The sequence below is a fragment of the Aegilops tauschii genome, chromosome 3 (genome assembly GCF_002575655.3).
Source record: "Aegilops tauschii subsp. strangulata cultivar AL8/78 chromosome 3, Aet v6.0, whole genome shotgun sequence".
Classification (NCBI taxonomy): domain Eukaryota; kingdom Viridiplantae; phylum Streptophyta; class Magnoliopsida; order Poales; family Poaceae; genus Aegilops; species Aegilops tauschii.
In genome coordinates this window covers 5,019,764-5,047,200 of record NC_053037.3, presented here as the reverse complement: position 1 = coordinate 5,047,200, position 27,437 = coordinate 5,019,764, and the positions used below count along the sequence as shown (strand labels likewise).

General features: G+C 46.4%; 2 protein-coding genes across 2 annotated transcripts; both read right to left on the bottom strand.

Moving 5' to 3' along the window:
* Window positions 1-17,438: 17,438 nt before the first annotated feature.
* LOC109748171 (protein FLOWERING LOCUS T-like) lies at window positions 17,439-18,555 on the bottom strand. The gene is made up of 4 exons (XM_020307209.1): window positions 18,362-18,555; window positions 18,044-18,106; window positions 17,828-17,868; window positions 17,439-17,668 (listed from the first exon to the last, which is right to left on the bottom strand). The coding sequence occupies exons 1-4, from the start codon at window positions 18,553-18,555 to the stop codon at window positions 17,439-17,441; spliced, it is 528 nt and encodes a 175-aa protein (XP_020162798.1).
* Window positions 18,556-22,051: 3,496 nt separating this feature from the next.
* Window positions 22,052-23,278, bottom strand: LOC109748172 (protein FLOWERING LOCUS T-like). Its single transcript, XM_020307210.3, has 4 exons — window positions 23,022-23,278; window positions 22,836-22,897; window positions 22,622-22,662; window positions 22,052-22,456 (listed from the first exon to the last, which is right to left on the bottom strand). Exons 1-4 carry the CDS (start codon window positions 23,214-23,216, stop codon window positions 22,227-22,229), a joined length of 528 nt encoding a protein of 175 aa, XP_020162799.1. The 5' UTR covers window positions 23,217-23,278; the 3' UTR covers window positions 22,052-22,226.
* Window positions 23,279-27,437: the final 4,159 nt, after the last annotated feature.

The window sequence follows — 27,437 nt, the reverse complement described above, 5'->3', positions numbered from 1 at the left end:
AAAGTAGACACACAAGCTACTCCATCATGGTTCACGAAACAGAAATAAATTAGGCGGCCCCAAATGTCTCATCATTCATAGAATAAGGATAATGGATAGTAGAAGCAGAGTATGGATGAGAAAGCAGCAGAGCAGCAATGTCACTGATGTCGATGTTTCACTTCCATCTCTCTCTCTCCCTCTCTCTCCTTCTCTCTCTCTCTCTCTCTCTCTCTCCCTCTCTCTCCCTCCCCATCCCTCCCTCCCTCTCTTTCTCTCCACCCCCAATACTTCCACCTCCTTCTCATGCAGCACTTTCCATGAGTTCGGACTTTTGGTTGAAGTGCATAACTGGATTTCCTATATATATATATATATATATATATATATATATATATATATATATATCTCACAAAAACAATGCATCATCCAACGCAATTTTATGTAGCCCAAATCCTAACCATCAGCTATGCCAGGATCCAAGCCACAGACCCACAAGTGATGCGCTACTAGTTGGGACTTATCATGCTCTTGGGCCAAATCTAGACTACCCCACGTTATTTTCTCCTCAACTACAAACAAAAATGTCTCCATGTCTTTAAATTAATGTGCATATTCAAATTCGTTGAATTTTTTCATTTTCTCATGGTAAGATATTTCAAAAAAGCCTAGTAATTGCATAACCGATATATGTTAAATTGTGGAAATATAACCAATACAAATCCTTGTGGTAGTATAGAACCAAATCCCTGCGATCAAAACCAGCAGCTATCTGTATTAGTATTAGTCAATAATCCTATTTTGCAAGGAGATACATCATAGTGATCAATGTCTACAAATCACTTTTAATCCAGGGATCATGATAGATACAACCACAACAATATATGTTAGGTTTAACTCTACTGATTCAGTTACATCATGCTCGTTAACAACCCCCCGCAATTTCAACCGATAATGGTGCTGAGATTGGAAATAAATTGTGTTGACATATGCTCGGTGAATACATCCATGACTTGATACAGTGAGGAGATGAAACATTTTTCTAGAGCTCCGATTGCCACTATCTCTCCCCCAAAGTGAAAATCAACCTCGACATGCGAGGGCATGATACATTCCCTTTGGAAATACCTAGATAGATGATGATACCCCCCCCCCCCCCCCAATCGAATTATTTGATTGTAATGTTTTTGTTGAGCATGTGTTATGTTGAAGTGTATATGTGGATTGCCTAGCTAGTCTTTTTTTACCAGTTAGTACTTTTGGTTGTGTTGACTAGTTCATGAAGCTTAACATGGTATCAGGGCCTAAGGTCTTGAGGTGAAGTCCTCGCTTTCGCAATTTATCAAAAACTTACAGTTGGCTCCTCTGTGTCCGTATAGGCCTCTGGAGCCATACCTTTGAATCGACCCACATGTTGACTTCATGCATCACACGTGAGAGGGGTTTTGAAGTGTATATGTGGATTTCCTAGCCCTTTCCATTAGTTTGTACTTTTTGATGTGTTGGCTAGTGCATGAAGCTTAACATGTTCAACATGCTTCTCGGAAGTGTAAAACCTTTGTGTGACATTAGATCTACATTTTTAGAAGATAGATCCATGTAGAAAGGCTAAAATCATCCAAGAAGTTCACATATTACTTGAGAGCACCAATATAATTAACTACAAGACCCGACACACTGAATTAAATAAGTTCAAGACGCACATGGGTAACATCAGTGGAATCCCGAAAATGTAATTGATGAACTTTTGCACATTGACATGCATCAAGAGAGGTGCACATGCAAAAAAAATCAGCAGAAGGACCGACTCAACAACACTTTTGGATGGATGCCATAGATCTAGCAAGATCTTGGCACGAGAGAGAGCTAGAGGACTGAACATGATGGATGACGACTTCAAGGTTGGCACCGTACCATCACAACATCTTGTTGCTCGGTCCAAAAGGTAAAACAAATGAAGCTGAAGAAAAAGCAGAAACTAAATTGTGCATGAATACTAAGTGTTTGTTAGGATGAAGAACATGCAGGATGCTATGAAGACATAGTGATTTGGATGAGCCTTGAATACTAGAGTGACCAACATCAGAAAATAGGAAAACCTCCTTCGTTGGTGGCATTCCCTAGGTCCTTGTCACCATAGCACTCATGGATGGTGAGCAGGTCGAGGTCCTCATAATATGGTCAGGGATGCCTATGTTCGGACAGATGATGTGGCACACCACCACTAGTGCATTCTGGTTAACACTTCACAACATGCTAATCTCCTAGAACATAGCAACCGATATACATCTGCGGTAACGGTGCTGCAACGTAAAAGAATAAGGATCTCACCACAATCTAGTATTATTACCACAAGATGAAGGGCTTCAGCGATCGATGTTATGGCATTGATCGACAAGCCACTCACATGTGATGAAGTTTACACGTAGATGCTCGTTGATCTAGTCCTGAATTTGAGACCCTAGTTGCATCAATTACAACGTGCGATGAACCCATTAGATTGACCAACTTATATGCTTTCTTGCTTAGCATCAAACTTTCCCTGGAGCGGCAAGACTCAGCAGACAAAATACACTATTACACCTATATTGTTGCAGGCTATATGGAGGGTCAGCGCGGTGGTAGATAGGGAAAGCAAGGTAGTCATGGCCACGACGGGCGCATATGTGGCAATGACAGTAGCAACCTCAAGTGCCAAGTTTGCTCCAAATTCAGCCATGGCATGCTATGGTGCCGCAACCGCTTCAATCATGTGTTCTAGCCCGCGGATCACTACGAGCATTCCGACGTTGGCACCAACACCGATGCATACACTATGGACATGAACTAGTGCACATGATTCAGGTGGTTGCGGCACCATGCATGGTTGAATATGGATCAAACTTGAGACTTGAGATTACTTATATCGTTGTTGTGGCCCCGACCATGGCCACCTTGCCCATCATGCCTGCCACCTTGCTGGCCATCGATGTTGTGCCACCCATTCTCTCTCTCGTCATAAAGAGTGGGGAACATTGGATATTGCCTCTCATACTAAGTCAAACACAATGTTTTGCTATGAGATACCCCATAGGGATTTGCCTTGTATTTATACATGAAGGACACTTGACCGCTATGGTTACAATTAGCTATAGGATCACAACGAATCAATCTCTATAGACCACGTATTATCTTGGGATCATGATTGATACAAATCATAACAATATCTGTTTGGTTAAACTCCACTGATTTGGTTAGGATCACGCTCATCAACAGTATTTTTCTACATGATTTTTTTAGTAACACTAGTCTTTATAGGGGTTTTAATGGGAAAACTACCAATCTATTCATGATCGATCATGGCAGTACAACGAACACCAGAAATAATAAAAATTACATCCAGAACCATGGACCACCTAGCGACGATTGCAAACACTTAAGTGAGTTGAAGGCACGCCACTGATGACTTGCAGGTGCACAGGGCTATTGCAATTCGTGATAAGTAGAGTATGTAGATCCCACAGGGAGCGATTGCATAGGTAACTACCAACCCCGTAGCTAGTTTGTCACTAACACGGCTACATTCTCACCCAGAGTATTATCTGAAAATAGTCTATTCGTCGGTTACTAGGGGAATTGATAATAAGGGCGGTTTTAACTAAACAACAACGGATAAAATAAAGGGCCCGCGCTTGAGTAAACTGGCAATCTAAGTGATTCAATCAATCAATCAATCTAGATATGACCTAATAATTGCACATCTAAGTGATTCAATCAAGCATAAAAATAAAAAGGAAAAGAAAAAAGAAAATGCCCACACGAATCTCTGTGTAGGATCAGTGACATAGGCTTAGATGTGCAATACTTATGGCACATCTAGATGTGCTTTATCAAAACTGGAGGTGTGGCTAGGTCTCAGTCGACTGAGATTAGGGATGAAAACGGAGTGGAAAGTTTCCGCTTTTCCGGAGGAAAATTGGAAACGGAGAGGAAATATGAAAACGAAAACGGAAATTTGCAAAATGAAAATGGAAGTGGAATTTTTTATGCAGAAACGGAAACAAAAACGGAACGGTGTTTTCCGGTGGAACAGACGTGGAAACGGAACTTTCCGTTTCCGTGAATATGGAATTTCCGTTTCTACTATAGGCCCATGGCTGCTTTGTAGCCCAATTACCAAACAACACACAATGACAAAATGAGCAGACTGGATCATTTGAGGACCAACTTTTACTTCCACACACATTCTCAACTAGACACGATACGGAATTGTGATGTACTATTACAATACTACCCCATGTTGCCAATACAACCATATTATCATGTAGCCATGTTAACAATTTCTTAAATTTCTTTTTTTTGGTGTGTATTTATCTATGATTCAAGGGGGTTTTAAGTTCCGGTCAACACACCGTTTTGTGTCCGTGTCCGCTCTGGATTCGCTTCATGTCTGTTTCCGGTAGTATTTGTTTCCGTATTCATTTCCGGGGTTTTCGTATTTGTTTCCGCTTCTGCAAAAAAATATGAAAACAAATATGGTAGCACCCAGTTCCGTCCGTTTCCGCTCCGTTTTCATCCCTAACTGAGATTTAATCAAGTCTCAGTCAAATAACATGACATGTAAGAAAGAAAAAATAAAATCTAGTTTTTTTTGCACGGATCTCAATGCATGATCCCATGATTATAGCACCGACTGAGACATAACCAAGTCTAAGTCGACTGAGACTTAGCAAGTCTGATAAAAAAAGGCAAACTAATGCGTCAGGAAGACCGGCCAAATGAAAAAAAAATCCTACGTTTTTTAGGGGTACTCGCAACTTTATTACTTAGGAAACGTGAGGAATCTCATTGCCACAATTAATGCAGTCTGGTGGCACAACGAGCCACACCCGATCTAGCTCCGTCCGCGTTAAATTTGATCCATCCTTGCTCAGGTTGTTTCCAACGCTCGGCCAGTGCACGAGCCGCTGAAGGAAATCTAACCGTTGGAATTGGCTCAAATATTTAGGAGTGATGCGGAATTATATTCCGCACGATTCCACCGGAGGGATCTGCCAATTGATGTCTGAGTCAACCTCGGTAATTATTTCCCTTAGCTCGCGCGGAGTTCGGTCAGGGCTCGGAGTCGGACACGTCTTAGACTAGTCACAGTGGGAGTAACTTTGACTAGTAACGTCACACATTTCAATATAAGATTGCTTATGTGGCAGCTAATTAATGAGGAGAGAGGGGTTTGTGGTAACTTAGCTAGTTACTGTAACGTCACACATTTCAACACATAATGAGTCTATAACCTAATAAATGAACTCTTTCATGATACCACTCATATGCTACTACCCACTACGGAGGTAGTAATATCGGCAAGTTACTACTCTATGTTACTCCCCACTGTGAGCAGTCTTAGTGTTTGAGTCGGTCTGGTAGATCCAACCGTCGCAAAGTGACAAATTTTAACAGCTGTTAGAACACAATTTCGCATCTTTACGGTACCCTATACTAATATAGTCAGAGCGCCCAGGACCTCCTATGGCAATTTGTTTTATGTCCAGTACAAGCATTTTTTACGGTACATTATCCAGTGTGAACATTGTTTCAAGTTTCTGTACATCCCACTGTGATCCCTCGGCCGCTACTAAATCACTGTACATATTGTTGCCCAAGTGGTTTGAGGCTGCCACTCCTTGGAATCCAGTTCTCATGATGCACATTAATTGAGGCACCATCACCAATTATCCACGTCACACCTTCTCGATGTAGGTCTCTGCCATGTATAGTAAGATCCTACAAAAAGTAAAGGATCCACCACTAGGGCATGTCGCGTTCAAGATCGACCCATCGTTGAAATAACGAGCTTTCAGAACCTTTGCAGAAAGAGAGGATGGGAACTGAATGATTCGTCAAGCTTGTTTGACCAACAATGCTTGCTTAAATGCCTTTGGGTCTCTGAATCCCATCACTCCATTCCTGTTTGCCGTACACATCTTCTCCCACGAAATCCTATGCACCTTTCGTTCATCATTCACTGCAGCACACCAGAATTTCAAATGAATAGAAGCCTATGTGGCGATGGATAGACCGCATGTAAAAAGAAATAAGGTAGTGGGGGCTCCTATCGAAAATGTGTTATGGGTCTCGGGTCCAGAGTTCTCTTTGGGATCAGCGACAGGAGATGTATTCAGTAGCGTATTCTGCTCAACTGATTCTGTTCTGAATAGGACGCATGGGAAATGGCCCACCACCGGGATCTTTAATGGTCGACACCAACCCGAGCATTCATCGACCTTCGAGAGAGAGCACGGGACCCATCCATGGCGTCCTCCTCTTCCACCTTCCAGCAGCCGCATGAGCAGGAATTCCTACCACTAATCTCATGCCCTCTTTGCGGTGAGAAGATAATATCTGTTGTGTGCTCTACTGTTCATGGATCCAGACCAGGGGATTGTTTCTACAAGGGCGTGTTCAAAAATGTAAGCGTTCGATCCACTCTTCCCCTTCCTGCGCCGACGCTGCATCGTCCATCTCGCCGCGCTCTTGAATCCCAGCTAGACGGTCAAATCCAGCAGCAGATGCGGCGTCCCCATTATCACCTTCGCTCTCACTCGCCGCGACGCCGCCGGCGAACTGTGTCGACACACTAGCCGCCCCTCCTGCGTGTGAACCACACGCCGCCGCCTGATTCAGCCATAGCAGCCTGCGGGAGCGCAAATCCTCGGTGTTAAAAGGGAGAGAGGGGATTGGTGAAATAGTTTGATGTATTGCTTGAGCCTCGTGGACATATATATATAGGAGTACATGATCTATTTGGAGTACAAGGCAAACCAGAATATTTCCTAGTCTAACCTTCCTAATACAATCACGTTACTCAACATCCCCCGCAGTCACAACGGTAGCAACGCAGACGGTGAGACTGGAGAAGAATCCGAAGGCAAGCCGACGGACACCCCCCACAGTCGTAACGGTCGATGCATCGCGGAGTCGTGGTTGGAGTGGAAACCAACGAGGTTGCTCAAGCAGGCGGTAGCCCTTTGTGTCGTTTGTCGATGTAGCCAAGAGCATGGGTGGTGGAGCTGTGGTCGAGGTAGCCGTGCGAAGAATGTCGTGGTCGATGTCGAGTCGGGGTGGCTGGTGTCGAGGAAGTCGCCGTGGATCCGCGGGCGCAAGGGGGCGCCGAGTTAGCATGGGCGCAGTGGTGTCGAAGTAGGGGTGCGCCGGGAAGAAAATGTTGTTGACGACGCATCGCGGCGGGTTTGCCAAGCCCGGGGACACATCGTGGACGAAGGCACACACCGGTGTTGCCAGCACCGGGCATGCGTAGACGAACGAAGACGAAGTTGACGAAGCGCCGACCAGGCTTGCCAGGCCCGGGGACACGTCGTGGATGAAGGCACGCATCGGTGTTGACAGCACCGGGCATGCGTAGACGAGGGACCTGCACGAGCTGTACGCCATGTCGGAGAAGTCGGAGGGCCAGCAGAGAAGAACTCGACGACGATTGCAGCGTCCATCGGCGCGGGGCCGATGTCACCAACGGTGGTCGGAGTAGACGAAGTGGTCGGGGTAGATGACGGCGACGCTGGCGACAGGCTGGTGCTTGGACGAAGACGAATGGGGTGGACGGGCGGCGGCGGTGGCTACGAAGGTAGCGCCGGCGGCGGCTAAAGAAGAGCGGCGGCGGCGGTGGCTAGGTTAGGAGTGCGGCGACGGTGCTCGAAGTAGGCGAAGAACCCTGACAGCGTGACGAAGACCGGCGCGGATGGTGGCGTTCCCGCGCCAAGGGAGACGGCGCGACGCATACCACGGGAGGTCGACGCGCGGTGACGGCGGAGTGGATCGCGGGCCGTGGCGCTATGGCCCGAAGGGGCGACGCAGCAGCAGCAGGAGGGTCGGGGCCACGGCAGAAAGACCTCGGGGCGGCGGCGGGGTCCGCGGGCCGCGACGCTGCGGCCCGAAGGGGCGACGCAATGGCAGTTCGTGAGTCGGTGCAGCCCTGGGGACGGCCTCGGGGCGGCGGCGGGGACCGCGTATCGTGACACTACGGCCCGAAGGGGCGACGCACGGGTCGATGCAGCCGCGAGGAGAACCACGGGGCGGCGGCGCTGCAACCCGATGGGGCGACGTAGCGGCAGCCCAATGCTCGATCGGTGGAGAGGCGCGCTGAACTCGGTGACGATCTTCACGGGACCTGCGGAGGCGCGCGTAACCGACGGGCCAGGTCGGTCGCGCGACGTAGATGAGGCGGATCGCCGCGGCGAGCGGGTGATCAAGCCGATCGCGCGCGAGGTCAGGGATGCCGCTCGGTGGAGACGTGGTGGCGGCGGAGTCCGAGATGAAGAGACGTCGTGCGAACGAGCTTGTCAGCACCGGCACCCGGGCTGCCAAAGCAAGGCCGGCACCCGGGCAGGGAGGCCCGAGCGACCAACAGAGCAGCGGCGCCCGAGTTGAGGCAGCCGACAAGCCTGATGCAGCTGTCCCGACGCAGCCGAGGACGAGGCCGGCGAGGTAAACCGTCGGGCCGCCGTGCAGACGCGGCGGAGGCGGGTGATGTGGATCGATGGGCGGGCCGGCGCGGAGCGACGACTATGATTGGCCGTCGCATGGCGCGTGGCCGCCGGGTCGGGGCGATGCAGGTTTCCCGGTCGGAGCAGGGCGGTGACGGCCGGCGCAGGGCGAAGGACGGACCAACGCGCGGACGACGGCTGGCCCTAACAGGCCGCCTCGGCGCGTGGCCGCCGGGTCGGAGGAGAGGCCGGCGGGTCGCGCCGGGGTCGGAGTAGAGGCGCTCGGGTTCGACGGCGGCGATGGGCAACGCAAACCGATCAAGAATAGATCGAAAAACCAAAAAAAACAACGCGATCAAGATGACCGAAGGGAGAGAAAAAACCCCGGAGCAAGGCTCGGGAAAAAGACTGGCAGCCGGTCAACACGACCGGCAGACGAACCCTAGGTACGGGCAGCGCGGCCCCAGCGGCGGTCATGGAGGCCGACCGCCCTGGAGCGGCGCGCAGGTGCAGAAGCGGCGACGGCTAGGGTTTAGGATCGACTTACGATAGATATCGTGTTAAATGGGAGAGGGAATTGATGGAATAGTTTGATATATTGCTTGAGCCTCGTGGGCATATATAGGAATACATGATCTACTTAAAGTACAAGGCAAGCTAGAATATTTTCTAGTCTAACCTATATTTCCTAATACAATCACGTTATTCAACACCCTCGGCTAGAAAAAAGGAGAAAGACGAGTGTTAATTAATATGTGTACATACCAAAACAATGAATGCATCAATTAGCTAGTCAGCACAGGCTTAACTAATATATTTACCTGGCCGGACTCTGTTCGGTCACCGGAGCCGTCACCACGGGCTCCTTCTTGCACCAGCATTGGGTCACCGGAGCCATCATAATCATGTCTTTCCTCCTCCACTCTTCGATCACCGCAGCCTGCTTCTTCACCATGTTCTTTCAGACCATCATTGTCGTTAAGATACGACAAGATATCACCTCCGGCTAAGATTATGTCCCCCAACACCTCTTCTGCTTGCTCATCTCGTCCGTGCTCCATTGTTTCTGCAAATATTACAACATGGCAATTATTACACAAACATGACAGCAGGTGGATATATTAGTGCAAACGTAGACCTAGCTTATTCCGGGTTTGGGGTGGCCTAGGCAACGCTTCAAGGGTAGGGGCGCGGCGGGAGAGGGTAGGAGACCGACATTGTTTTTTTCTAGGGTTTGGGTGTCCTCGAGAGTTTTGGTCGAGCGAGAGGGCCGGGGGGTGCTCCCGTGGTATAAGTTATCACGGTCGAGAGGGGGTATACATATCGACCGTCCATCATGTCGAAGTTATCTGGGAGGGAGTTATATATATCAACAACGACGACATACATACACGGGAAAATAATGTTATCGGGGAGGGGGTATATATCGACCCCCCCCCACGTGTTGAAGTTATCGGGAGGGGTTTTTATATCGAGAACGACGACATACATACACGGGAAAATAATGTTATCGAGGAGGGGGTATATCGACCCCCCTCGTGTTGAAGTTATCCCCCCTCGTGTTGAAGTTATCGGGAGGGGGTAATATCGACAACGACAACATACATACACGGGAAAATAATGTTATCGGGGAGGGGGTATATTGACCACCCCCCCACGTGTTGAAGTTATCAGGAGGGGGTTATATCGACAACGACGACATATATACACGGGAAAATAATGTTATCGGGGAGGGGGTATATCGACCCCCCCTCGTGTTGAAGTTATCGGGAGGGGTATATATCGACGACGACAGACCCGATAAAACAGAAGAAAACGAAGAAGAAATAAAAAGAGGAGAGAAGAATAAAGGAATAGAGGAGAGGATTGAAGAAAAAAAAAGAAGGAAAAAAAAGAGGAGAAGAAGAAAGGAATAGAGGAGAAGAAGAAAAAATAGAATATTTTCTATTTTTTCTTCTTCTCCTCTATTCCTTTCTTCTTCTCCTCTTCTTTTTCTTCTTTTTTCCTCTTCTTATTTATTTCTCCTCTTCTTCCTCTCCTCTTCTTCTTTCTTTTCTCTTCTTATTTTCTTCTTTCCTATTCTTCTTTTTCTTCTTCTTCCCTTCCTAGCTAGATATGTAAAACTTTTCTAAAATTGTAACTTTTGCATATATAAAACTTTTCCATGTGGATCATCATTTCTCATATATATCGAATATATATCCATTGTCATATATAAAAACTTTCTATATATGAACAAAAAACTTTCTATGAACAAAAAAACATTTTTGACATATATATTCATACATTTTGAACATCTACATACATACAAATTTTTTTTTTGTTCACATATACATTGTAGCCACATACACATATACATCACATATGAACACAAAAATTAAACTAATAAAAATAAAAAACAGAGCCGGGGCGGCGGCTCTCACAGCGGGGGCGGCTAGGATGATGGCGACGGCGGGGGCGGCGAGGGCGCCGGCGCGCGGGGGCGGGACGGGGCGGGGGCGGCGAGGGCGCCGGCGAGCACGCGCGGGCCGGGCAGGGGGGCTCGGGGCGCCGAGGCGGCGCGCGCGAGCAGGGGAGCACGAGGCGGGGCGGCGCGTGGGGGCAGGGCGACGGCGACGAGCACCGGGCGGCGACCCGTCGAGGCAAGGGCGCGGGGCGACGGCGACGAGGAGCGGGCGGCGACGGCGAGCACGGGCAGCCTGGCGACGTCGGGGGCAACTGGCGAGGTATCTCGAAAATTTCCTAAGTGTGGACTTATATAGCAAAGCCTTTAGTCCCGGTTCGTGGCACCAACCGGGACTAAAGGTGGGCACTAGTCCCGGTTGGTGCCACCAACCGGGACCAAAGGCCCCTTTTCAGCAGCCCAAAGGGCGGGAAGCGGCGGCCTTTGGTCCCGGTTGGTGGCACCAACCGGGACTAAAGGGGGGGCATTGGTCCCGGTTGGTGCCATCAACCGGGACCAAATGCCTTGCGCTGCCCGCGGCCAAAAGTTTAGTCCCACCTCGCTAGTTGAGAGGGGCTCGGAGTGGTTTATAAGCCCCACTGCGGCTGCCCTCTCGAGCTCCTCTCAAATGCAGGCTTACGGGCCTAATGTCACACTGTGCTGTCTGTTGGCCTATTGGGCCTTCTGCGGGCCTGAATCCTGGCCCAGGTTGGGTTTCTAGTCGTATTCAGGCCGTGGTGGCCCAATAGGTGGCCGTTTTTAAAAAAAATCCAGTTTTTTGGTTCTGTTTTTTGCATTATTTATTTTCTTTTGTTTTTTGCTTTATTTTTTAATTCTTTTTGCTTTTAGGTCAGCAAAATTATAAACTGTCTGTTAGTGCCATTAGTTTTAGAAAACATATAAACTTTCTGCCATTAGTTCTTTATGAAAATTCTTTTTGCTGTATTTAGTTTTTTTGTTTTCTTTTTTGCTATATTTATTTTGTTTTGTTTCTACTTACAACAAAAAACTTATTTATTTTATTTTATTTTGTTTCTAATTACTTATTTATTTTACTTTATGATAATTCTTTCTGCTATTAAAGTTTCTATAAAAAAAGTTCTTTATGAAAATTCTTTTTGCTTTTAATGATTAAAAATAAAAAAGAGGCGCAATGCGCGTTGATTTGCTTCAAGCCTTTCGGAATAGTGTAGACTGCACTGCACATAGCTCGATGCAGTCTACCTTATTCCTCAAGGCTTGAAGCTAAGCAACGTGAGCATTGCGCCTCTTCTTCATCGTCTCTGCACTCAGGGCTTATAAACTGCTCCTAGTGCCTCTCAGCTAGCGAGGTGGGACTAAAAAACTGCTTAGCTAGTAAGAAACTCTAGTACCGGTTCGTGCCACGAACAGGTACTAAAGGTGCTCGTGGGGCCACAACCTCATTAGTACCGGTTCGATGCACCAACAGGGACCAAAGGGTAGAATTGGTCCCGGTTCGTGCCACCAACCGGGACCAATGGCCTTGCACATCGGCGTGGTGGTGAGTTTAGTCCCACCTCGCTAGCTAAGAGAGAGCCGCACCTGTTTATAAGGTGCGGTGCGCCTGAGCTGTCGAGCTCCTCTCTAAAGCAGGCTTACGGGCCTAACCTCTCTGCACTCAGGGCTTATAAAGCATTTCAAATGAACTCTGAAAAGGTTGAAAGTTGGCATGGTATCATTATTTCATCCACATAGCATATGCAAGAAAGTTGAGAGGGTTACGGCAAAAACTAGATGCACTTCTTGTACAAAACGGACAATGGTATCATACTCGTCTATTACAAAGTTGGCATGGTATCATCATAATAGTTGCGGGAGAAAGTCTTCACTTTTTCTTCGCTTGTGTCATTTGCTTATTGCGCCGTAACCATGGATAATCTTCATCGTTTATCAGGATGCTTGGGCCAACCTTGACTTTGAAGGGAGGAATTTCATGAAACTTTTCATAATCTTCAGACATGTCTGTCTTGCCCTCCACTCCCACAATGTCCCTTTTTCCTGAAAGAACTATGTGACGCTTTGGCTCATCGTATGATGTATTCGCTTCCTTATCTTTTCTTTTCCTCGGTCTGGTAGACATGTCCTTCACATAGATAACCTGTGCCACATCATTGGCTAGGACGAACGGTTCGTCAGTGTACCCAAGATTGTTCAGATCCACTGTTGTCATTCCGTACTGTGGGTCTACCTGTACCCTGCCTCCTGACAGATTGACCCATTTGCACTTAAACAAAGGGACCTTAAAATCATGTCCGTAGTCAAGTTCCCATATGTCCATTATGTAACCATAATATGTGTCCTTTCCCCTCTCGGTTGCTGCATCAAAGCGGACACCGCTGTTTTGGTTGGTGCTCTTTTGATCTTGGGCGATCGTGTAAAATGTATTCCCATTTATCTCGTATCCTTTGTAAGTCAATACAGTCGAAGATGGTCCCCTGGATAACGAGTACAACTCATCACAAACAGTGGTGTCACCTCTGAGACGTGTTTCCAACCAACTGCTGAAAGTCCTGATGTGTTCACATGTAATCCAGTCGTCACACTGCTCCGGGTGTTTGGAGCGCAGACTGTTCTTGTGTTCATCGACATACGGGGTCACCAAGGTAGAGTTCTGTAGAACTGTGTAGTGTGCTTCAGACCAAGAATATCCGTCCCTGCATATTATTGAGTCCCCCCCTCCAAGCGTGCCTTTTCCAGTCAGTCTCCCCTCATACCGCGATTTAGGGAGACCTATCTTCTTAAGGCCAGGCATGAAGTCAACACAAAACCCAATGACATCCTCTGTTTGATGGCCCATGGAGATGCTTCCTTCTGGCCTAGCGCGGTTACGGACATATTTCTTTAGGACTCCCATGAACCTCTCAAAGGGGAACATATTGTGTAGAAATACGGGCCCCAGAATGACAATCTCGTCGACTAGATGAACTAGGACGTGCGTCATGATATTGAAGAAGGATGGTGGGAACACCAGCTCGAAACTGACAAGACATTGCGCCACATCACTCCTTAGCCTTGGTATGATTTCTGGATCGATCACCTTCTGAGAGATTGCATTGAGGAATGCACATAGCTTCACAATGGCTAATCGGACGTTTTCCGGTAGAAGACCCCTCAATGCAACCGGAAGCAGTTGCGTCATAATCACGTGGCATTCATGAGACTTTAGGTTCTGGAACTTTTTCTCTGGCATATTTATTATTCCCTTTATATTCGACGAGAAGCCAGTCGGGACCTTCATACTGAGCAGGCATTCAAAGAAGATTTCTTTCTCTTCTTTCGTAAGAGCGTAGCTGGCAGGACCTTCATGCTGCTTCGGAGGCATGCCGTCTTTTTCGTGCAAACGTTGCAGGTCCTCCCGTGCCTCAGGTGTATCTTTTGTCTTCCCATACACGCCCAAGAAGCCTAGCAGGTTCACGCAAAGGTTCTTCGTCACGTGCATCACGTCGATTGAAGAGCGGACCTCTAGCTCTTTCCAGTAGGGTAGGTCCCAAAATATAGATTTCTTCTTCCACATGGGTGCGTGTCCCTCAGCGTCATCCGGAACAGCTAGTCCGCCGGGACCCTTTCCAAAGATTACGTGTAAATCATTGACCATAGCAAGTACGTGATCACCGGTACGCATGGCGGGCTTCTTTCGGTGATCTGCCTCGCCTTTGAAATGCTTGCCTTTCTTTCGACATTGATGGTTGGTCGGAAGAAATCGACGATGGCCCAGGTACACATTCTTCCTGCTTTTGTCCAGGTATATACTTTCAGTGTCATCTAAACAGTGCGTGCATGCGTGGTATCCCTTGTTTGTCTGTCCTGAAAGGTTACTGAGAGTGGGCCAATCGTTGATGGTTACAAACAGCAACGCGTGCAGGTTAAATTCCTCCTGTTTGTGCTCATCCCACGTATGTACACCATTTCCATTCCACAGCTGTAAAAGTTCTTCAACTAATGGCCTTAGGTACACATCAATGTCGTTGCCGGGTTGCTTAGGGCCTTGGATGAGAACTGGCATCATAATGAACTTCCGCTTCATGCATATCCAAGGAGGAAGGTTATACATACATAGAGTCACGGGCCAGGTGCTATGATTGCTGCTCTGCTCCCCGAAAGGATTAATGCCATCCGCGCTTAAACCAAACCATACGTTCTTTGGGTCAGCTGCAAACTCAGCCCAGTACTTTCTCTCGATTTTTCTCCACTGCGACCCGTCAGCGGGTGCTCTCAACTTCCCGTCTTTCTTACGGTCCTCACTGTGCCATCGCATCAACTTGGCATGCTCTTCGTTTCTGAACAGACGTTTCAACCGTGGTATTACAGGAGCATACCACATCACCTTCGCAGGAACCCTCTTCCTGGGGGGCTCGCCGTCAACATCACCGGGGTCATCTCGTCTGATCTTATACCGCAATGCACCGCATACCGGACATGCGTTCAGATCCTTGTACGCACCGCGGTAGAGGATGCAATCATTAGGGCATGCATGTATCTTCTGCACCTCCAATCCTAGAGGGCATACGACCTTCTTTGCTGCGTATGTACTGTCGGGCAATTCGTTATCCTTTGGAAGCTTCTTCTTCAATATTTTCAATAGCTTCTCAAATCCTTTGTCAGGCACAGCATTCTCTGCCTTCCACTGCAGCAATTCCAGTACGGTACCGAGCTTTGTGTTGCCATCTTCGTAATTGGGGTACAACCATTTTTTGTCATCCTCTAACATGCGATCGAACTTCAGCTTCTCCTTTTGACTTTCGCATTGCGTCCTTGCATCGACTATGACCCGGTGGAGATCATCATCATCGGGCACTGGTTCCTCTTGATCTTCAGCAGCTTCCCCCCTTGCAGCATCATTGGGCACATCGTCTGGTTCCTCTTGATCTTCAGCAGCTTCCCCCGTTGCAGCATCACCGTATTCAGGGGGCACATAGTTGTCATCGTCCTCTTCTTCTTCGCCGTCTTCCATCATAACCCCCATTTCTCCGTGCCTCGTCCAAACATTATAGTGTGGCATGAAACCCTTGTAAAGCAGGTGGGCGTGAAGGATTTTCCGGTCAGAGTAAGACTTCGTATTCCCACATATAGGGCATGGATAACACATAAAACTATTCTGCTTGTTTGCCTCAGCCACTTCGAGAAAATCATGCACGCCCTTAATGTACTCGGAGGTGTGTCGGTCACCGTACATCCATTGCCGGTTCATCTGCGTGCATTATATATAACTAAGTGTGTCAAAAACCATTACAGAACATCATGAATAGATAATTAAGTGGCCAAATTAATAGAAGTTCATCATCACATTAGAACCAAAGTACATACATAGTTCTCATCTAACAACATATATACAGCTCTCCAGAGCATCTAATTAATTAAACCATACATTGAAACTATGTAAAACATTTCAATGCGAAAACAAATGCGATCGTAATCGCAACCAAGGTAACAATTGATCCAACGGCATAATGATACCAAGCCTCGGTATGAATGGCATATTTTCTAATCTTTCTAATCTTCAAGCGCATTGCATCCATCTTGATCTTGTGATCATCGACGACATCCGCAACATGCAACTCCAATATCATCTTCTCCTCCTCAATTTTTTTTATTTTTTCCTTCAAGTAATTGTTTTCTTCTTCAACGAAATTTAACCTCTCGACAATAGGGTCGGTTAGAATTTCCGGTTCAACCACCTCCTAGATAAATAAAATCTATGTCACGCTGGTCGGTATATTTGTCATAAACAATAAATGAATCAAATAGTTATAAAAAGATAATACATACCACATCCGAATCATAGACAGGACGAGGGCCGACGGGGGCGGATACCAAAACCATCGCACTATGTAATAAGAAGGAATAAAATAGTAAGAAAATTAGACAAGTATCTATCTAAAGTAAGAATTTTTTACTTTCAAAAAGAAGATAAGAACAAGAGGCTCACCACGGTGGTGCCGGCGACGAGATCGGCGCGGGCGGTCGACGGCGGTGAAGACGGGAATGGAACGTGACGGGCCGCTAAACCTAGACAAATCTCGAGGAAAATGGAGTTTTGAGGTCGAGCTTCGAGAGGACAAAGCTTAACTAGTGTGGCTCGGGCATTTTATTGAACACCTCATGTGCATAGGAGGTGAGCTAGAGCACCACAAAGCCCTCCCCTCGCCGGCCAGAAAAAAACAGAGCACTGGAGTGCTCTGCTCGCGGGCGAGGGGTATATATAGGCACCTCATTGGTCCCGGTTCGTGGCATGAACCGGTACTAAATCCGGGCCTTCTGTCCCAGTTCATGCCAAGAACCGGGACCAATGGTTGTGGGCCAGGAGCGAGGACCATTAGTCCCGGTTCGTGGCTCGAACCGGGACAAATGGTTCCATACGAACTGGGACCAATGCCCACGAGGCCCCGGCCGGCCCCCTGGGCTCACGAACCGGGACGAATGCCCCCATGGGTCCCGGTTCGTGACTGAACCGGGGCTAATGTGAAAACTGCCCTGTGACCTAAGCCATGTTTTCTACTAGTGGTTAGAGCCAGCTTGCTTCACCCCTGCCACCTCTGGCCACCGCAGCTGCCCTCCCTCTGGCAGTTGATGTAGGCGGCGGCGACCAGAGCGCCAAGGCTGTAGCACTCTGCCATGTCCCTCGTGACGAAGTTGGAGCGCCACCCTGGTGGGTAGATGGCCTCCCGCGCCATCTGCCGGAACACCACGAATGCCAAACGGTGGATGCCCGCCGTCGGTTGCGGCCTCTCGTACGCCACCACCTCAGTGCCTAGATGCATGCACCCGGAAAAACTCTTTTAGTACGGTGGATGTTCTTTTTTTCTTTATGAAAGAGGAAGACAGTTACTTTCCTCTTGCGGAGGAAAGAAAGAAGACAGTTGGAGAGGGTATATAACTGACAGGATACATGTCCCACGTCATTTCTTACCATGTCCCACGTCACCTCCTTCTGGTATGTCTGTGACAAGCCTATGTACGGAAGAATTAAATTGAATCAATGATTTACTCTGAACTAAAACCACGACAAAAATATTATAAAACAAAGGGAACATATATACATGTTATTTTGAGAAGGTTAATTCGCCCGCAAAGTGCATGCGTAAGGGAAGTGGCTAAGGTAAAGCTTGCTTAATTTATCACGTACCAATGGAGGTACTCCCGTTCGCAAGGGTCGCTTGGTCTAGGCACATCAGGGTCTACCATCACCCAGTAACAAATTAACATGGGACACATTATTTATGAACAAATATTCAAATAACCATGTGTTTTTTACACGAATACGCAAAGCTTGCATAGCATTTCATTGATAGAACCATGTGTAACACCTTGGTTAAAAGAAACAGTCGCAACAGGTACGTATGCACAAGGAAACCACTCACGACCACTCCGTGGTGTTAGCAATTACAAATTCTGATATTGGTATATGCAATCAATCATAGTACTTAAGAATAGAGCACTCACGAGCGTGTAGAGTGATCCCGCCCTTCCTGTGATGTGCACCGTGGGCTGGTTCGCCACCTGCGACGGCCTCAGCTCGGACCCAGCCATGATCTCGCGGTTGCCGTACAGCACCCTCAGCCGTGCCGACGCGTCGAAGTAGTCGACAACATCGCCAACGATCCCCCCGACGATTAGCGGATCCCTCGACTTATGCATGCTCCCAATACTTATTACTCCCTCCATTCCAAAATATAGTGCGCCCGCGCTTTCCGAGGTCGAACTTTGACCATAAATTTAACGAACGAGACCGACTGCGGCGGGTGAAAAAATTACATAATTAAAAACTTCTTTCGAATACGAATTCACTGATATAAATTTTGCTCCCGCCGCAATCGGTCTTGTTAGTTAAATTTACGGTCAAAGTTGAAGCACGGAGATAGAGGAAGCACTACATTGTGGAATGGAGGGAGTATTATTAGGTTTAGAACCAACCGTACGTACCTAGGAACTCGACAGATTGGTGCTATATATGGTATGAGGTATATATGTGCACTGTCCCTCTGCTATTTATATGCTTCCCAGTACTGAAATTCCCATGATGTCATCTTGAGAGTGCTTACGGGTGAAAAGGTACGACCTGGTGTTCCTTATTCCCAATATAATTAAGCCCCAATGGACGACACTAACATGAGATGGCATGTTGACATCTCATGGAATCTGTTGCCTGATTTCTGATCGGATGACCAATGTGCTGCCCTGCAAGAGTTTGAATCAACTTACAAGGATGCATCAGAGTACGCTTCCTCGCCCCTTTTCTAGAATCAAACTTTCTGTGAAGGTCCATCCAATATGTTTCCTAAAGTAGTACTACACTAGTACTAGTAGTGGACAGAATCTGAACCCTTCACGTGGTGGAGATTGCAACAGATCCCTCCCAAAAATGAATATCCCCACGTGATCAGTTAACTGGTCTCAAGACTTCCACAAGAGCAAACTCTTCTCCTTCAGGGAAGGGCAAAGAAGAAGACAATCAGTACAAACAACTGTTTGGTTGTGAGCCTGACTCTTTCCCTTTTAGATACCTTGGTATCCCAATTCATTTTCGTAAACTTGTTAATAACAAATGGAATGGAATTGAGGACCACTTTGAGAAAAAATTGAGTTATTCTATTGGTAAGCTTATGTCTTATGAGGCAGCGCTCACCCTATTCAATGTTGTTCCTGCAAGTTTACAAATGTTCATATTATCTTTCTTTGAAATACATAAAGGGGTAAAAAAGATTAATTACGGATGTTCCTAGTTGGTAATGGTACCACCACTAGATTCTGGGAAGATACATGGCTAAGGGAGACGCCTTTCGCTTTGAAATACCCTTTTTATATAATATTGTGCAACGTAAGGAGGATTATGTTGCCATGGTATTAAACTTGGTACCACTTAGTATCCAATTTAGGAGATCCCTCGTAGGGGAACGTTGGAATGCTTGGTTGCATCTGGTCCGTAGGTTGATGGATGTTCAACTTACAGACCAGGCGGATACAATTAGCTGGAAGTTAACCACAAATGGAATCTTCTCAGTGAAATCCATGTATTTGGACTTAATTGATTTTGGGCCATTGTCGAGATCTTTGCACATATGGAAGATTAAAGTTCCGCTTCCCATTAAAATCTTTATGCGTCCGTCCACAAAGGAGTCATTTTGAAAAGGCTAGGAATTGGACTTGGTGAAAAGGAATTGGGTTGGTAACTCCACGTGTTGTTTTCGTGATCAAAATGAATCGATTAAAGACCTCTTTATCGAGTGTCCACTTGCAAAATTATTATGGTGATCAATTCATATAGCTTTCAACGTTCATCCCCAAATGAGCATAAACACGTTATTTGGGATGAGGCTTAGTGGAGTGGACATACACATAGGTAAACATATTTGGATAGGTATATGTGCACTATTCTGGGCTATGGAACACTAGGAATGATATGATTTTTAATAGGATAAAATTCACTATTTTTTTGCAGGTTATATATAGAGCTACGCTTGGATCCGTATGTGGTCGTTACTCACTCATGCGGACTTCAGGGAGCTTTTAGTTATTAGGTGCAACCGCTGAGAGACGGTGGCACGGGCTATCTTCAGTCGATTTAGATGGCGAGCTAATAATAGAATAGGTGTGTAGGCATCGTAGCCTGTTTTTTATCGCCGAATGTGGCGCTTTACAGATTTTTTTCTTGACTTTTGCTCAGCTTATACTGCTGCTCACTGCGTGGCCAGTGCGAGCGCTACTGCTCGGCCAAGCACAACAGTATATATTGCTAACCGCCCTGGGATTTTGTGAATGGACGTTGCAAATTCATCACAAGGTACCATAAAAGAGCTCGTCCAGTACATCATCCGGTGTGAACATTGTTTCAAGTTTCTGTACATCCCACTGTGATCCCTCGGCGGCTAGTAAATCACTGTACATATTGTTGCCCAAGTAGTTTGAGGCTGCCACTCCTTCGAATCCAGTTCTCGTGGTGCACATTAATTGAGGTACCATCACCAATTCTCCACACCACACATTCTCGAAGTAGGTCTCTGCTATGTAGTAAGATACTACGGAAATTAAAGGATCCACCACTAGGCATGTCGCGTTCAAGATCGACCCATCCTTGAAATAATGAGCTTTCAGAACCGTTGCACAAAGAGAGGATGGAAACTGAATGATTCACCAAGCTTGTTTGGCCAGCAATGCTTGGTTAAATGCCTTTGGGTCTCGGAATCCCGTCCCTCCATTCCTCTTTGCCGTACACATCTTCTCCCATGAAAGCCAATGCACCTTTTGTTCACCGTTCGCTGCGCCCCACCAGAATTTTATAGAAATAGAAGCCTACGTTGCAGTGGATAGGCCGCATGAAAGAAGAAATAAGGTACCGGGGGCTCCTATTATTAGAAAGTAGTAGATTATCGCCCCAAAAAGAGTATATACAAGATTATTTAATATTTAGGTTATGCTGCAGAACGTCGGGCGTGTGCTGCCGGCGGAGAAGGAGCTCAGCGTGTATCGCCGAGGAAGAGCATGGAGGTGTCACGCAGCGGCGGAGGATGCAGCGACGACCATGCAGGCGCTGGGCGCCGTGTGTCCGCGGCGCGGTGGCGAGTCATGTCAAGATTAAGGGGGAAATTGTGAGCACTAATTTTGAAAACAGCCAGTTGGGGATGGCCGAGTCGTCCGCGCGGAGCAGCAGCGTCGGGCAGCCGCTCCAATGTGGACGTGCATGAGCGGGCGCTGTATGTGGATCGTGGCGCAGCTTCTGCGGTCGTAGATTGTTGAGTGTGCATGTAGATATCCTCAAAAAAAAAAAAGTGTGCATGTAGATAGTAGTCAGTGCTACTTGGTCATCTAGTCATTCATGGATAAGTTAGTTAGCCACATAAGCTGTGAAGCCACCGGTCATCATGGATACGGACGTGCATGTTGTGATTAGCTTAGTGCGTGAGTTAGTTGCCCGGTGTGCCGGCCGGGTCGTGTGTGTGCACGGGTATAAAACCCCCTCTCCTATGTGGTGAGTTGCCGGGCCGTGTGGGTATGTGCCCAGGTTGAGTAAAGTGAGGCGGTTCCAGCAGCCGAGGCGCCGTTCGTGCGGCGAGGTGTTTATGCACCGAAAATATTTATATCCCTCTCCTTCTTCCACCTACAATTTAAGCGAGTGTGAGAGCGAGATAGTCCGAATTTGTCCCAACACACCGTATATTCGGCCACAAATAGAGCCAATGGAGGTAGCCAATTAGCCAGCACACAAGGACCTAGCTAGCCTACACATATGTTCTTTATTCATTTATTTTGTGCGACACATCCCACTGGATGGCGCGATGATGCGTACGTGTCATAGTTATAGCCAGCTTGCTTCACCCCTGCCACCTCCGGCCACCGCAGCTGCCCTCCCTCTGGCAGTTGAAGTAGGCGGCGGCGACCGGAGCACCAAGGTTGTAGCACTCGGCCAAGTCCCTCGTGATGAAGTTGGAGCGCCACCCTGGTGCGTAGATGGCCTCCCGCGCAGCCTGCTGGAACACCACGAAGGCCAAACGGTGGATCCCTGCCATCGGCTGCGGCTTCTCGTAAGCCACCACCTCAGTGCCTGGATGCATGCGCCCGAAAAAACTCTGTTAGTACGGTGGAGGTCCTTTTTTCCTTTGTGAAAGAAGAAGACAGTTTTTTTTCCTTTTGCGGAGGAAAGAAAGAAGAAGTTGGAGAGGGTATATAATTGCAACGATAGTACTCGATCAGTAAATTAATTTCTTACCACGGCCCACGTCACCTCCTTCTGGTATGTCTGTGACAAACCTATGTATGCAGGAATTAAACTGAACCAATGAGTTACTTTGAACTAAAACCACAACAAGAATATTATGAAACGAAGAGCATATATACATGTTATTTTGAGAAGGTTAATTCGCCCACAAAGTGCACGCGTAAGGGAAGTGGCTAAGGTAAAGCTATCTTAATTTAGCACATACCAATGGAGGTACTCCCGTTCGCAAGGGTCGCTTGGCCTAGGCACATCTGGGTCTACCATCACCTAGTAACAAATTAAGAAGGTCCGTATCAGTAGACCACTAAAGACCACTCCTTGGTGTTAGCAATTGCAAATTCTGATATTGATATATGCAATCAATGATACAACTTAAGAATGGAGCACTCACGAGCGTGTAGAATGATCCCGCTCTTCCTGTGATGTGCACCGTGGGCTGGTTCGCCACCTGCGACGGCCTCAGCTCGGATCCGACCGTGATCTCGCGGTTGCCGTACAGCACCCTCAGCCGCGCCGACGCGTCGAAGTAGTCGACGACGTCGCCAACAATCCCCCCGACGATTAGCGGATCCCTCGACTTCGGCATGCTCCCAATACTTATTATTAGGTTTAGAACCAACCGTACCTAGGAACGTGACAGGTTCGTGCTATATATGGTATGGGCTATATATGTGCACCGTCCCTGCTGCTATTTATATGCTAGCTTCCCAGCACTGAAATTCCCACGACATCATCTTGAGGGTCAAAAGATACGACTTACTTCTGGTGTTCCTTTTTCCCAATATAATTAAGCCCCAATGGACGACACTAACATGAGATGGCATGTTGACATCTCATGGAATCTGTTGCCTAACGTTGCCTGATTTCTGATCGGATGGTCAATGTGCTGCCGACGCCAGAGAGTTTGAATCAACTTACAAGGATGCATCAGAGTACGCTTCCTCGCCCATTTTCTGGAATCAAACTTTCTGTAAAGGTCCATCCCGATAAGTTCAGCAAAAAGTAGTGTGGGCAGAATCTGAACCCTTCACGTGCTGGAGATTGCAACAGATCCCCTCCCAAAAATACCGATGTTCATGTTTTCTTTCTTTAAAATATCTAAAGGGTTAGAAAAAGATTGAATTACTACAAATGCAGGTTTTTCTGGCAGTCTGATGAACATAAGCGTAAATACCACCAAACGCGGCGGGGCGCGATATGTCATCCTAAAGACCAAGGAGGTCTAGGGGTCGACAACCTCGAGATTGAACATAAGTGTCTGTTGAGCAAATGGATATACAAGATACTTACTAAGGACAGAGTTTGGCAAAAAAATACTTACAAATATGTACCTCCATTCTGTAAAGGCCTCATGGGTGTTAAAAATGACTTTCGCATAGGGACATTTGCGTTAGGCAATGGCCTGTTCTGGAAAGATACATGGCTAGGGCAAATGCCATGTATCATGCAATACCCCTGTCTCTATCATATTGTGTAGTGGAAAGATGTCTTTGTCGGCTCTATGATGGGCCAGGTACCGTTGAACGTTGCCTTCCGCAAAACACTGCTCGGTGAAAAATGACAGGCTGGTTAAACCTTGTTCACATGATCAGACACATTTTGTTGGAACTTGACTACTTCTGGTGCCTTCGCAGTCAAATCTGTGTATACAGACCTCATCAATGATTGGCAACCTTTCGACCACAAATATATTTGGATAATGAAAGCCTGGTTGAAACTTAAAATCTTTATGTGTTATTTAGATCGCACGTTATCCTGACACAAGTTCATCTGAAAAAAGGAATTGGCAATTATGCACTAGATGTTGCTTTTGTTGCGATGAGGAGTTGATTCAGCATCCATTCCTTCACTACCAACTGGCAAAGCTATTATGGTGATCTGTCCATATAGATTTTAATTTACCTCCACTCATGAGTAGTACGAATATGTTTGGTAACTAGTTAGTGCGGGTGCATCCCGAGTTGAAGCCTCTTATCCGTGTGGGAATTTGCGCTTTAATTTGGGCCATTTGAAACACTTAAAATAATTGTATGTATAATATAACAAAATTATAAAAAAATTGTAGGTTATGTTTAAGGCCATCAACTAGATCCATACATGGTTGTTATGATGCAAAGGGGAGGATCAGACATCCACAATTTTTCGGTGCAATCGGTGGGAGTCGGTTTCTCGGGATTTGTCCAATAGATTTGGTTGGTGGGCTTCAAGTATGATTTGTGATGCATGAGGCTCATTTGCTATGTTTTCTTTTTTATTTTGCGCTTGGGGTAGACGGGTAGTCATGTGTGCTAGTTTTTCTGTTCAAATTTATTGTGATCGGATGATGATCTTTCAAGCAATCAATAAAAGGACTGTCTAGTACAATAAGGTTTGCCCGGCTCTAGCGAGGGAGGAGCGATGACGACGGCGTGCCTTTGGCTCGCTCCAGTGTTTGTAGTCGTCGCTAGGTGGTCCATGGACTTGGTTGTAATTTTTATTACCTCTAGTGTTCTTTGTACTACCATGATTGATGAATAACTTGGAAATTTCTCTCGCAAAAAAATTCAATAAAAGGTATTGTGCATAACTCCATGCAGAGGCTGAGGGCTATCCTTTTTTCGAAAAAAATGTAGACCATGCTAGGATGTTTCTCTATCTCTCTCTTCACTTAGCGTACATCCATTTACTTATGATACCCCATGCTAGGATGTTTCTCTATCTCTCTCTTCACTTAGCGTACATCCATTTACTTATGATACCTAGTTGGCATTGATAACAAGGATCTGAAGAATTATGAGTTCAATAGATCCTCTTTAGCAAAAAGATGTAGACCATGCTAGGATGTTTCTCTACCTCTCTCTTCACTTAGCGTACAGGTATCTTCCTCTCTCCATCTATTTTTTCTTGAAAGGGTCTCTCCATCTCTTTCGGCCCCTTTCAACCAAACTATGAAGTTTGTGAAAAATCACTCGCACACACAGGAGCTTTAGTCCAGATTACACTCAGACAGACTCATATGAACTAGGAAACCAAGACAATGATTGTCTCTCTGCTCCCGGTTATATATAATGTTTTTTTAACAGTTAATGTTCTCGATTAAGTTTAATTTCTGAGTTCATGAACATTTGGGGTCTGTTTGGGAGCTCTTCAGCTTCAAACTCTGCCGATATGAGATTGGTGGAGGAGATCCCTACTTACCCTTAATCGAAGAGTATCCCTATAGCGAAATATAAGCCGCCTAAAAATATTAGTGTATTTAGCTAATAAAATACTAATTAAAAGTGGAGAAAGCAAAAAAGAGAAAATATACAGAATGCTAAAAATATCAATGGAGAAGAAAGGAGTGAAATGCACCAGTAGTCCATTAACTCAAATTGAATGCACATCCAACAACTCGCAAAATGATTGATTTATACCATAAATTCGCTAATTTGATCAAATAAGGCCAGAACAGATTCGAAAGAGAAAAAACCGGCCACTTGGCTGCCACGTCAACAGTCTCTAGACCGCTCGTGAGCTTACTATGTTTTATAGGGATCTATTTGCATACTTGCTGTTTTATCTAACAAACCATGCTAACAGCATAAGGAGGAAAAAGACGAAAAAATAATTGTCTATAATAGGATTGAAACCCAAGTCCTTGGGCGTTGGCAAGAGTCTAGCAAACCACTGGAATACCAACTGGCTTGTATTGTTTGATGAAGGCAGCCCCATACGATGGATAAGAAAAATGCTATTCTTCACCCTTGGTGAGGAATAAGAAATAGTTATTCCCCACCCCTCTCTTATTACATCACTACACCACCTTTTTACGTCCAGTAAATTTTGTCATACTCCGAAAGTGAAAATAGAAGGTAAGAAAAATGTATCCGGGTAAAAAAATTCACAAGACGTAAACTTAAAAACGTAAAACTATAGTATATAATACACATATCTTATTTTATTACTAGTAAAACGCCCGTGTGTTGCTACGGACTACAATGTCTTCAAGGTCGAAGCTCATTTCTCTCGTACGTTTGTGTGTGTTCGGACATCAAATGGACGCCCAATGGGCTCCCCAAAATTCAACTGTCTGGATAGCCCGGGCTCTCTCAATTCCAGCCCATATGTGTTGAAGAAATGTGGTTGACTATCCACGATGTTATCTCTAACATGCACTCCCAACACAAAAAACCCCACACAATGACACACCCTTCCTGTTTGCTGTCAGACCCTCCCCTTTAGGCTGGGCTGTTGTAGCGAGAAATTTCTCGTTGGAGCCCTCTCCCATAAAACCGGGTAACGCCCACCTCACCTTCACCATGGCGCCCTCTCTCCTTCGCACTGTACTTCCACACATACCACGAAGGAGGAGTCATGCCCAACCGCCCCGCTGTCCACCCTGATCGCCTCCCCTGTGTTCATGTCGATCGGCCACCGCCATCAAGGGGTAGGAAGCATGCGCCGCCTGTGACGCCCCCCGAGCCAAGAAGGCAGATCCGACATCTCCTGAGCCATTTTCATGTTGAAACATACAGTGCAATGTCCTGCATTACCACGAAACAAAAATATGACGTCCATTGTTGGACATGCAACTAATACACCACCGTGTTCGTTATTAACTCTTGAAGTGAACAACTACAAAATGTAATAGGATTGTGGAAAGATAGAGCGTGCATGTCATGAGAGAAAGCACTCACAGGAGTTCAAATAAGAGCAATGCCTAGCATGCAAATAGTCATATTCTTTTCAATCAACAATTCATGCTAAGCTTTCTATATTCTTTTCAATCAACAATTCATACTAAACAACAGAAACATCACAGATTTATTTTTTGAAAACCCCGAAG